The 13150-nt window shown below is 42.9% G+C and overlaps 1 protein-coding gene across 3 annotated transcripts; it reads left to right on the top strand.

Moving 5' to 3' along the window:
- Window positions 1–6335: 6335 nt before the first annotated feature.
- Window positions 6336–12801, top strand: LOC139761732 (uncharacterized). 3 transcript variants are annotated; one of them, XM_071686135.1, is made up of 4 exons: window positions 6336–6447; window positions 8473–8591; window positions 9782–10686; window positions 10723–12801. In XM_071686135.1, exons 1-4 carry the CDS (start codon window positions 6436–6438, stop codon window positions 12549–12551), a joined length of 2865 nt encoding a protein of 954 aa, XP_071542236.1. In that variant the 5' UTR covers window positions 6336–6435; the 3' UTR covers window positions 12552–12801. The 3 variants fall into 3 exon arrangements, with proteins under 3 accessions (XP_071542236.1, XP_071542237.1, XP_071542234.1); XM_071686136.1 differs by having other exon boundaries at window positions 9782–10776; window positions 10849–12801; XM_071686133.1 differs by having other exon boundaries at window positions 9782–12801.
- Window positions 12802–13150: the final 349 nt, after the last annotated feature.

Here is a 13150-nt window from a genome sequence, read left to right as displayed (position 1 = left end):
GATGGAGTGAGAAAAATTTTGAGCGATCGGAGCCTGAACATGCAAGAGGGTGAGAAGCGTGCAAGGAAAGGAGTGAATTGGAACGATGTTCCTCTATCGCCGTATATCACTACGGTCACTAACATCCAACCTTCTTGAAAAATTACTCACTCATTCGGGATGTTCGGCTACATAGAAAATCCCTCTACCCTCACACTGCACGCAGACCTCACACAACAAATCCTGAACTGCTTCAACTCATCACAAACCCCATCCCGCACAGTACAAGTGGCAACAGATATCAGCATAGAATTCAACGCTGTTCTCCGACGCATCCTCAAACAAAGAATACTTGAATCTCTTCTCCCAATTGCCAAGCCTGAGTCATTCACAATGGCTACACCCAAACCCTCAGGCTCCATGATGGGTGCTTCACCTGGGGAGCTACTCCCTATCCAGTATTTTCCAGTCTGGTTTTACAAGACCTTTCCTTACCTTCTGCAGACTAGTCCTCTCACACGCTGATAACCTGCACACTTGATGATAAAGATGAGATACCTTAAGATGAGACTTGGTGAAGCCATGATGAACTGTGTTCGTATCGCTGAATAGGTTTATATGTTGTCAGTATAGATGCTGATGGTTTCCGTGAATGGGATGTTTGTAAACAAAGATCTTACGTCGAAGCTGGCAATAACGTTAGACTGTAACGATGCCAGACGCAGAGAATTTAGGTCTCAAAGGACAGACCTCCTTATGCACCTCTGGCAGACTGCAGAATATTGCGTGGTGGGGAGACAGATACATAAAACTGTGGATACGTTTCGTTATCATTAACCCCTCTCCCTTCGCTCGCATTTAGATCCCTTGAGACTTTGTTCGTTTTATCCTCACACCTCATGATTAGGGAAACTATATCACAATCTCGTATTGAATTTGGTCCTATCATACAGTATCGTTCACATTTTCTGTACATAATGGTCTCTGTTTAATACACCAACCCCATCATGATAACTGATAATCAATCTACGATAAAGGGTTTCTTCTCTTATGTGAAATGAATATATAATTTGGATTTCAATCGTTGTATTATGGCAGCTTTGACGTAAAATCTTTGAGTACACATCCCACACTTACAAACCATCAGTGTCTGTACTGACAACCTAATCAGAGATACAAACACACTTCATAAGTTAACTAAGTCTCAGATTAAGGAACCATTTTATATGTCATTTAGTGAGTCTTTCTTGTTGCTCAGGGGCGCTGCATTTAGACAAACGAATGGTGTGATGATCGGTTCCTTACCAGGTCCAACAGTAGCTAACGCATCACCATGAAGGTGGCCGGCTGGAGGAGAATCCATCACATTTCTAGCCTTTGTTTTACAGACGATATGTGAATAACATTTTCTTTTATTCGAAAGTCTACGGACGATGTTCCTTTATTCTTTAATCATTTGAACTCTGAAAATAACAACATTAAATGTATCTCGGAAGTGAGACACAGAAAATGCTACCTTCTCTTTTCTTGATATTAGGTAACTGTGGGCATTCCTTCACACCGTCAGTATATACGAAACCAACATCAGTTGCCCTTTTCGCTATATCTGCTTCTTGTATCCCGAGCGAATATAAACACAACATGGTGGTAACCCTGGCCACACGGGCGTTTTATATATGTTCTGAGTATCTTAAATTCCTCACTGAAGTAGAACCATTGAAAACTATTTTGCATGATATCAGTTTTCCTTTAAACTTCATTAATGTGTATACTGGTAAACCACTAAACAGATTATTATATACATCAGTTAAACCATTAACTTCATCTACGGATGTAAAATATTTCCTAATCTTGTTTACTGGCAAGGAAGGTTACACACTTGGTAAGGAATTGATTCTATTATGACGTGAATTTTACCCAAGAGTTAATATTAGAGTAGTCTTTAAAGCAGGATTCAATCATTTATCAAGTTCAAGGATGCTATACCCACGTAGTTGCTGTCGTCAGTTGTCTACCAGTTTATAAATGCATCAACTCCAATGCTTTCTATATTGACAAGACGAAGCGATACCCCAGGACGTGCATTTATGAACACCTTGGGCGATCGGTACGAACGAACTGCCTAATTACCAAACCAGCAATACGGAACTACTCTCATGACAATATCCACCTCAGTGTGGACAGTGAGCTTCCCTGTGCTGGCCAGTGCAGTAGGTCGTCCAACACCGACCTGTTAACACTGGGGTCCCTCCTCTACCACACGAACAAACCCACTGTAAGTAACATTGAAGCATCAACAGAGGCTTTAGATACGTTTTTAGATATGTTTTCAGATGAATTTTATTCTGTTTTGAATAGAAATGTATAGTTGTTTCAATGTATATTTTGACTATAGGATGCTTGATTATAAACTAGATTTTTCATATCGAACACGAAATATTGTATCTGTTGAATATATTATATAAGTCTTGATATATTGTAGATAAGGTAGGATTGTTGTTCATTATTGATTCTAATTACTCTCTCGAACATTCATTTCACGTTGGATTTTTAAGATATATATCTTTCAAGGAACAATTTGCATTGTATTGTTTTAACAGAAATTCGTAATGTAGATATCATATATATATATATATATATATATATATATATATATATATATATATATATAATCCATAATATATAGGTTATGATGATCAAATATATAATCATCCATAATATATAGGTTATGATGATCAAATATATAATCATCCATAATATATAGGTTATGATGATCAAATATATAATCATCCATAATATATAGGTTATGATGATCAAATATATAATCATCCATAATATATAGGTTATGATGATCAAATATATAATCATCCATAATATATAGGTTATGATGATCAAATATATAATCATCCATAATATATAGGTTATGATGATCAAATATATAATTACTGAAACATAAGCCGGTAAAAACCAAAGGTAACCTTAGTGATTCCTTTCCTGTGACAAAAGCAGAGAAGAGGGAGGTGAGGTTGGGATGTTGTCGTGGTCATTCGTGTGTTTACCCGGGTGCCGCTGGGGTAGGGAGGGTGAAAACCATGTTGCCACCTCCCGTGCTGGTCCCATAGGGAGGGTGAGGACCATGTAGCCACCTCCTGTGCTGGTCCCATAACGTCTGGGTCAGACACTCCAAAAGATTAACATTGTAGGAATCACTTTTGGACACGACTCTGAAGACAATAGTTTGATGTATCATGTTGTAACACCCGAGTAGATACGAATGAAGAAATTGTTGGACGATGGGGGAATACTAGGGTGGCTAACAGCTGTTAGTGAGCGGGTCGGGTATTCTAAGGGTGGGGGAAATATTTTTTATGAGTATCTATTAAGGCTATTCTGGTGCGCGGCTCAAGGCACCGTCGATCCTCCTGGGTTCAAGTAGCACTCCACCCGAGCACTGGCCTATGATCAAACTCTAAAGCTGTCATTTTCTAACTGCTTGACTCCACACTTGATCATGAAAACGTATAGAGCTGGAAACCAAAGTACTTATAGTGCCGTAAACGCTTTCCAGTACCTGGCGGCTCCAGGATCCATCTTCAAACTTGGTGTGAAAAACATTTTGAGCAATCGGGGCCTGATCATTCAGGAGGATGAAAAGCGTACATGGGATAGAGTGAATTGGAGCGATATACAAGGGGCGACGTGCTATCGTTGAACAAAACCAGGGGCATATTAAATAGCCGGGTCAAAAATGAAAGGGTCTGTAAGACTTGTTTGTGCATAGTTGGCTGTGGTCTCGGTACATCAAACATGAAAGCTGAAAAGTGGATGCATCCAAATGAAGCCTTTTCTTCGTCTGTTCTCCGCGAAACTTTGATAACACGGTAAACAGCAAACCAATATGAAACAAATATATATATATATCTATATTCGTACCTCATACGTAATCGTCGTTTCCCGCATCTACAAGGTAGCGACAAAAACAGACGAAGAAAGGCAGCATGCACCCGCATCCAATTTCTAGTTGTCATGTGTAATGCAACGAAACCACAGTACCTTTCCATGGTTTACCCCAGACACTTCACATGCTCTGGTTCAGTCCAATGACGGCATGTCGTCCCCAGTATACCACATCGTTCCAATTCACGCTATCCCTTGCACGCCTTTCGCCTTCTTGCATGTTCAGGGCCAGATCGCTCAAAGTATTTTTCACTCCATCCTTCCATCTCCAATTTGATTTTCTTCTCATTCCCTTCACCTCCGACACATATATCCTCTCTGTCAATCTTTCCTGACTCATTCTCTTCATATGTCCAAACCGTTTCAACACACTCTTTTCTAGTCTCTCAACCACTCTTTTTGTTATCACACATCTCTTACACAAGAACTATGTTTCAAGGAATAGATTCATTCCGTGGGTCCCTATTCCACATTGTGTTATGGTATTCGACTTGATGAATACACCGACAGTTAGGCAGCCGAAGGAAGAGAGTCTGTACTATGTACAATAAGTGCTGTATACATTCATAACCATTATTGACACTTTCTACTCTGTTTAGTCTCTTATTCTGGGTCCCACTGGACACATTAGTTGACAAATTCTTTTGATGACCCTTATACTTTCACTTGAACATGATGCTTCCTACTCTCTCACTTCTGATCACAGTAAGGTGCATCTGTACCTCTACTGTTATGTTCATAACAATGTACCTGTCACTCGGTAAACCTCTCTGTTGTGCTCATTTGGAGAATCACTCGTTCTCAAGCTGAAGGTTTCTCGCAACACTCAACCCACTCCCTTCACTGACAACCTCTCATTTCCCTTCACACCTTCCACAGTGGACTTATTCTTTGACATTTTAGATACACCTCCAACACCTCCAAACACTTCGCATCGTAAGACAATCAAGCAACACCTCAATCTTAACCTATTTTCACTTTGATCTTATAGACATACGTCTTCAATCTACCATACATAGTTATACGCTTAGAATTGTTCTGTCTTCGCTGTTGTATCTGTTTCATGGGTTTATTCTGAGCGTTTACAAAAAAGAATTGTCGAACAAAAAAATGTTAGATTAAACGTGTAAGTTCAACATACTCATAATCCTCGTTCCTCCCACTCGCTCCTCCTCCAGCCACATCACCGTCCTCACTGAGGATTGACAACACTTGACTGTGCCTGAACTGCCACAAGAGCAGGAAGCCCTTTAGTAGGTTAGGTTGCCGGAAATGTACCATTTTCCTCTCCTTTTGGTAACTTAAAATTTACTTTTTCATTGTGAGCCCTGGCGTAGCACACATTCAATTCTTCTGTGAGCTAACTGGTGGTGAGGACCTGTCATATCATTTCTTCATCAGAAGAGCAACTAGCCATTGATTTTTAGCCATATGGTACTGGAATCTACATGTTAGATTTCGGGATGAGAAACTGGCGGCGTATGAAGAAGGTAGAAACACTAAAGATGTGTAGCCTATTTTGCCAGATTTAGTTTTCGAGGAAAAGAAAAACCTATCAACTTGTTTGCTTCGAAGTCTCCTTGATATCACTAAGATTTCTGATCGTAGATTCCAGCATTTGTAAATGAGACACTAAGTGAGAGTAATAGAAAATGGTTAAATGTGTCTTTATACGTAGTGTATGGTGTAATAGACCGCGGACCTGACCACGTTTTTAGAGCATGGGTCAGTGTTCGACACTTCTATTGTTTTGACGGCCTGGGATGTGTGGAGTGTATGGGGAGAGCCATGCAAGAGTTGTGTGAAGCCCGACAGGTTCTGTGAAACTTGCCAGGGCACTGTGGTGGGAAGGATCAAAAGGGTAGGGACTAGGAGAAGGCCAGGCCTCGACAAGCAGCGGGACAGGGGAAGGAGGAGGGAGGAGAGGTAGAGTGGAAGAAGATAACTTGCTGAAGGCCTGGCGTGGGTCCGGGGACTTCGAATGGACCGGTAGTTGACCAAAGATTGAGACAGAAAATTAGAGAGGGTTGCGCCCGATACAGGAGTGAATTGGAGACATTGCAAGAGGCTGGTTTTGGGTAGGACTGTGAGAGGGGAACTTAAAGGAGACTGATCCTTGAGGAGACTTTGAGAGAACCAAGTCTGGGAAAGGACAGGGTCAGATGGTCTTGATGGTTGCCAAACTTGACAGAGTGACGAGGACATAGGATTGAGGAGACTAAATGGATCTAGACTATTGGAAACAACGGAGAGAAGGAAGCATCCTGGGGGGAAACCCAATGTGTGAGAAGAGGAAAGTGTAATGGGATACTGTAACTTAAGGAAGGGTAAAGGTGCTTGAGAATGGGTCGTGTGGGGAAGTGGTATTATATAAGTGACTGTAGTAGAGGAGGAGTAGGGTGGAGTTGGGTAGAGGGGGAGACTAGACGGCTGATTGGGTATATAAAGGAGGTTGCTCGCCTTGTTCCTCACACTGGTATCAACAGCCAGTGCAGGAAGATGAAGACTGCCGTAAGTGTTGCGCTGATGTTGGCTCTGGTGGTGGCAGGGAGCAAGAGCCTTGTTGGTAGTTTATAGTTGTGTTAAGGGTTGAGAGACATAGGCAGTGGCAGGTAGTGACTCGTGTTTATCAAGGTGTCAATGGCAGGGAGTAGATTGTGTCGGTCACAGGAACAGTTCTAGTGCCAGAAAACTTCGACAGTGGCGGAGGTATAATGTCTAATATACGAGCTGTGAGTGAGTTGTGTTAGTGGACGGGAATGAGACGGAAGGCAGCAACACAAGGATTCGTTATAGGAAATCCATCAACTAGATACTCATGCAGCAGAGTCTATGGACTACATTGATCGTGATCATCATTATACTTATAATACACTTGTCTCTGGAACCCAAATCCCCTTAGGCCTGTTAAACTAAATTCTCAAAGATGTTTCGGAACTGTGACACTAATACCTTACACTCTGCCTCACTAAATTGTTTTACATGTCTCAGCCTTCGACCCCTTGTGATCAGTTTAGAAATCAGGTCATTTTCTGTTCAGTTATTGATGGTTTACACAATGCAGTGTGTCACCCACGAAGAATAGCTTCATTCATGAATAGATTTCTTTGAAGTTGACGACTGATTGGTGGTCCTCGTTCATGGTAATGCACGACTCGCTTTCCTTGTTTGTAAATGCTCTCCTTTGTCACGAGTGTTTGATTCTATGCTTTGTCGGGGATCACATTGTTTGGTTAGATGACTTCACATAACGCCTGATAGAAATTTAGTCCTAAAAGAAGAATGAATTCAATGTAGTCGTCTCAGTGAAGGTCAGTGTCACTATGTTTTCTTGATTCCTCTGTATTTGCATCTCTGAAAGAAGAGTTTTCTATCCATTTCATCAAACTGGTTTTGAAACCTGAAGTTATGATCTAGTCACCCTATACTATTCTCTTTTCCATTGTGGTCAGAGGTATGGCCTCTAACCTCATACAGTCTCTGCTCTCATGTTTCAGGAACTATCTCTGTTTCTCTCCTGTGAACATTCTCTATCAGTTCCTTGTGCGTTTATCTATGCAGTGATTAGATTTGAGAAAGGTATTCCAATCTGGTTCTGCTATGCATCGTGAGGAGCTTACTAAATATTTTTCCCCATGGAAATAAAAGCAATTTAGATGTTTGCCAGCAGACAGTTTGCCTACTCCACCATTCTCCTGATGTGATGGCGACAGGGTGAGGCACAGTGTTCGCCCTGAAGTTCCTCTCAATCACAGATCCCTGTGGCTCGTGTCTAGCCACATTATCTTCATATCAAGGCCTTGCCGTGTTCCATTCTCATCCTTGACCACTTACGTGGTTAGGTTGAATTTCAATAGCCATGTATCAGATCAACTTTCCAGGTTGTCGAAGTCCCTTTGTAATTCAATGCATTCCTCGTTGTCATCTGTACACAGATCCCTATACAAGTCCAGTCATTCTAACGAGTCATTAAGGTAGATCACTGGATACGGCGGCCCCTAAGACGGAACTCTGCAGTTCCCAGCTGATAACCTCAACCCATTACCAGTAGGTTCATCTGATACGTGTCTTCAGTTCCCTTTCACTTCAATATTTTTCTATCCATCGTAAGGGTTTCTCTTTATACCTACCTGAAAGTCCAACTGCTTAAAGAACTTCAAGTTAGATATAGTTATCATACGCGTTCTGCCAGGCCAGAAACACACACTCTACTCATCCATCTGTAGCATCCACGGTCCTACCACTACACCCACGTATCTGGCATCCACAGTCCTACCACTACACCCAGGTATCTGGCATCCACAGTCCTACCACTTCACCTATATATGTTAATCACTTCTTAGGTCGTGGTTGGTAAGTTAAGAGAATTCTATAGAAATCATAGTTTCGTATACCAACTCTACACACAGTGAACAATATCCTTATAAATGTTAAGGAAAGTTATAGTGAAAGGTTCGTATACAAGTAACACCTACGGCAATAATCGTCGGTAGACTCGAGAAGCAGTTACTTACGGTCGCGTCTCTCCTGTTGCAGGTGGTGTTCACAACCCTGGTGGGGCTGACGGTGGCTGCCAAGCTTGGTGGCTTGGATCATCACCACCACCACCAACATCACCAAGACGACCTTCAACCAGCAATCTCCGGCTCTTACTCGTAAGTGAATTACAAAACATTATATATATATATATATATATATATATATTTTTTTTTTTTTTTTTTTTTTTTCAAACTATTCACCATTTCCCGCGTTAGCGAGGTAGCATTAAGAACAGAGGACTGGGCCTTTGAGGGAATACCCTCACCTGGCCCAATTCTCTGTTCCTTCTTTTGGAAAATTAAAAAAAAACGAGAGGGGAGGATTTCCAGCCCCCCGCTCCCTCCCCTTTTAGTCGCCTTCTACGACACGCAGGGAATACGTGGGAAGTATTCTTAATCCCCTATCCCCAGGGATAATATATATATATATATATATATATATATATATATATATATATATATATATATATATATATATATATATATATATATATATTTAGTGATATCTGACTTGCATAGACTGAAGGTTTTCGTAGCTGTTCAACGTTGATTAAAAAATAACCAATATCCGATCATTCATACCTTCAAAAATGTATGTTCCTATTCGCCTTCATCATCAGTATAAGGTGTTACGGATCCTGTATTCCCTTATGAAATTTGACGACGCCACTGATGTATTGAGCAACATGAAATACAAAGTAGTGGATACATGATTTGGTGTTGGTTACAAATGGATTCAGACAGCAACAGACTATTGGATCATTACCTCTACACACACACACACTTTAGAAGACTGCTATTAAATCTCTTAATCAGACAATCTATATCAGGTATTTTACAATCATTTTAACTCAAACTTTAATTTCATTGACGCAAGTCGTTGGGATGTGAAAAAGTATAAGTATAAGTTCTGTCGTTGGGCCAGACACAAATAGAAATACCAAGGGATATTCGTTAGACACGTAGATAACATAGTTTGTGTAGTTCAGTAAAAGAAAATTTTATTAGACATTTTTCAAAGCTCAGTGGGCTATATCACTCCGTCAAATTCAAGTCTAAATGGTGAAATGATTATCGAAATCCTCTTTTAGATGTCATGGTCAAACCCTTAAACCTTTACATCAGGTCACAGCTGTTGGTATCAACCAGTATTTCTTGATACATATGCTAATCAGATGCAAGAGCTAAGTGAACTTCTGCATATGTTTCTAGCCGTGTGTGTGTGTGTGTGTGTGTGTGTGTGTGTGTGTGTGTATGTGTGATAGGCTTTCCCTACTAATCAGTTCCCTGCGTCCTGCAACCAACAGACGGACGGTCCCTGGTGGCGAAACCTTCACTGTGACGTATGTAAGTGACGAGAAAGGCTTCAGTCACCATGGGGGTTCTTCCTCTATTCCTGGCGCTTCATTTACTGCTGGATCCTCGACAGGCCTTTCCACCTCTGGCACTTCTCAGGGCTCTGCAAGCGAATCCTCCTTCGGTGCTGCACGTGGCTCAGGCAGTGGATTTTCCTCTTCTACATTTTCCTCTTCCTCTTCTGCTGCATCAAGTTCTGCTTCAACAGCAGAGCAGATTGACAGAGGCGTAGCAGTCGTCCTGGCAGGTCAGGGTCTCCCTGGAAGTGTTATCCAGGGATCATCTGGCGCTTCAGTTTCATCAGGATCATCGAGTCATAGTTCTTCCAGCCTTAGCACTGGCATTACTTCTTCCAGCTTAAACTCAGGCTCTTCCTCTGGGTCCTTTACCTCTTCCGGAACTGGAACATCTGCTGGTCAGAGTGTGGCAGTGGTCCTAGATGGTCAAGGTTTTCCTGCAGGAGTTACTCATGGTCAATCTGCCTTCCAGGTTTCTACTGGCTCAGGCAATACTGTAAGTAGTTCTGGACTTTCAGGAATCAGCTCCACTGGTGGTTCCACATCTAAGTTTTCCAGTACCTCGGGTTCTCGTTTCTCTTCTGGATCTGGATCCAGGTTTTCATCCACCTCCTCGTCTGGATCTTCTGGATCCAGGTTTACCTCCACCACTTCGACTGGATCAGGCTTTGGTTCTACTGGTCAAGGAGCAGCAGTTGTCCTAGCCAGCTCAGGTGCTCCTGCTGGAGTTACTGTTGGACAATCTGTCTTCCAAGTTTCCTCTGGCACAGGTACATCTGGTACTAATTCTGGAATCTTATCAACCACTTCCAGTGCTGGTGGTTCTGGATTCTCATCAGGCAGCTCGACTGGTGTCAGTTCTGGATTCTCATCAGGTAGTTCCAGCGGCGTCGGTTCCAGATTCTCATCAGGTAGCTCGATTGGTGCAGGTTCTGGATTCTCATCGGGCAGTTCGACTGGTGTCAGTTCTGGATTCTCATCTGGTAGCTCGATTGGTGTAGGTTCCAGATTCTCAACTGGAAGCTCGACTGGTGCAGGTTCTGGATTCTCATCAGGTAGTTCAAGCGGCGCCGGTTCCAGATTCTCATCTGGCAGCTCGACTGGTGCAGGTTCTAGATTCTCATCAGGCAGCTCGACTGGTGGCAGTTCTGGATTCTCATCAGGTAGTTCCAGCAGCATCGGTTCCAGATTCTCATCTGGCAGCTCGACTGGGGCTGGTTCTCTTAGCTCCACTGGTGTAGGTTCTGGCAGCTCTCGATTCTCTGGTACCTCTGGTTCTCATTTGTCTTCAGGATCTTCAGGCTCTAAGCTTTCTTCTACCTCTTCAACTGGATTAAGCTCCAGCTCTCAGTTTTCATCTTCAAGAGGATCAAGCTCCGGTTTTTCTAGTCATGACGGACAGAATGTGGCAGTGATCGTGTCTAATCAAGGTGCCACTACTAGAGTCACTAGTGAGCAAGATATCTCCAAGGTGACTACTGGAACAGACGTAGATAGCAGTACTTCTGGATTCTCCTCAAGCAGTTCCAGCAGCTCAGTCAGTCCTGGTAGCACCAGTTTGGGAACCTTTACTGGAAGTTTAAGTGGCACCAGCTTTGGATCTTCTACCAAGAGCTCAAGTAATGCCAAGCTTGGATCTTCCGTCGGAAGTTCAGTTAGCAGTAGCTTTGGATCCTCTGCCGGAAGCTTCACTGGTACAAGCTCTGGATTCTCTTCAGACAGCTCCCAGGGTGCGGGTTCAACGTTTTCATCCACTGGCTCCCACAGAGCCAGTTCTGGATTTTCTTCGAGCAGCTCCCATGGTGCCAATTCTGGATTCTCATCAGGGAGTTCCAGTGGTGCCGGTTCTGGATTCTCATCAAGCAGCTCCAGTGGTGCCGGTTCTAGACTCTCATCAAGCCGCTCCAGTGGTGCCAGTTCTCGATTCTCATCAGGGAGTTCCAGTGGTGCCGGTTCTGGATTCTCATCAGGGAGTTCCAGTGGTGCCGGTTCTGGATTCTCATCAAGCAGCTTCAGTGGTGCCAGTTCTCGATTCTCATCAGGGAGTTCCAGTGGTGCCGGTTCTGGATTCTCATCAGGGAGTTCCAGTGGTGCCGGTTCTGGATTCTCATCAGGCAGCTCCAGTGGTGCCGGTTCTGGATTCTCATCAGGCAGCTCCAGTGGTGCCGGTTCTGGATTTTCATCAGGTAGCTCCAGTGGTCACAGCTCTGGATTCTCATCAGGCAGCTCCAGTGGTCACAGCTCTGGATTCTCATCAGGCAGTTCCAGTGGTGCCGGTTCTGGATTCTCATCAGGCAGTTCCAGTGGTGCCGGTTCTGGATTCTCATCAGGCAGTTCCAGTGGTGCCGGTTCTGGATTTTCATCAGGTAGCTCCAGTGGTAGTTCCGGTTCTCAGTTTTCAAGCACCTCTGGCTCTCGTTTCTCGTCTGGATCATCTGGATCCAGGTTTTCATCAACCTCCTCACTTGGATCAAGCTCTGGTTCTTTGAGTGGTCAGACCGGTGAGAGTGTGGCAGTGGTACTGGCTGGTCAACGTGTTGCTTCAGTGAAGTCTCATCAAGGTGGTGGCAGTGCGGCCACAAAGAAGTTCTCCAGCAGTTCTTTCCAGACCTCCAACAAATTCAGTTCCAGTAGCGCCAATAGGGGCTCCAGCACTAAAGTGGAAGATGTGGCAGTTGTCCTCGCTGAGCGTGGCCAACTGTAAGTCGATGAATTAATCATTTTCAGACATTAATGTCTGGTGATTGGGGACGAATATTTAGCAAACACTTATGAACATGGACAAGTACAGAGTGCTGCCGTACTCTATAAAGGAAAACGTGTATCTCTTATGTTCCTAGGTTCCAAGTCATTTTGAAATCTGTCGCTAACTGCTACCTTAGAATTAGATGAAGTCGGAAATTGAGTCTTCATATGTCTGTGCTGTCTTCTTGTAAATAAAATGATCAACAAAATGTCGATGTTTCTTTCCTGATACTTCCTTACCTTAGGTTTGAATGGAGAGAGAAACAACATGAGGGCACCAATCATGACTGAACCTGGTGTAACATCAAATGCCACTTTGAATCTAAAAGGGAAATACGACAACAAAGTAGAAAGCAGAGTAACGTTAGGAAAAGATCACAAGTACATGAACATAAGGGCGAGTCTCTCAAAACTATGAGCACTTTTAGAATTGTCAACATAGTGACAGAAGACGAGGCTTCTCACATAAGGTTGCGTTATTTCGATCACGTGGTTCTGTTGTGCTTGTTAAATCAATTACAAACGAATTTTCGTCACAGAACACATAATTCATCATTT

Source organism: Panulirus ornatus, chromosome 41 (assembly GCF_036320965.1).
Source record: "Panulirus ornatus isolate Po-2019 chromosome 41, ASM3632096v1, whole genome shotgun sequence".
NCBI classification, from domain to species: Eukaryota; Metazoa; Arthropoda; class Malacostraca; order Decapoda; family Palinuridae; genus Panulirus; species Panulirus ornatus.
The sequence above is the reverse complement of the archived record's forward strand: the minus strand, read 5'-3'. Positions and strand labels throughout refer to the sequence as shown.

Bases quoted from the DNA above. Each gene is read 5' to 3' on its own strand.
- LOC139761732 (XM_071686133.1), top strand. The intron at 8,592-9,781 runs GTAAGTGAATTA...TGCAACCAACAG, and splicing joins GCAATCTCCGGCTCTTACTC to ACGGACGGTCCCTGGTGGCG.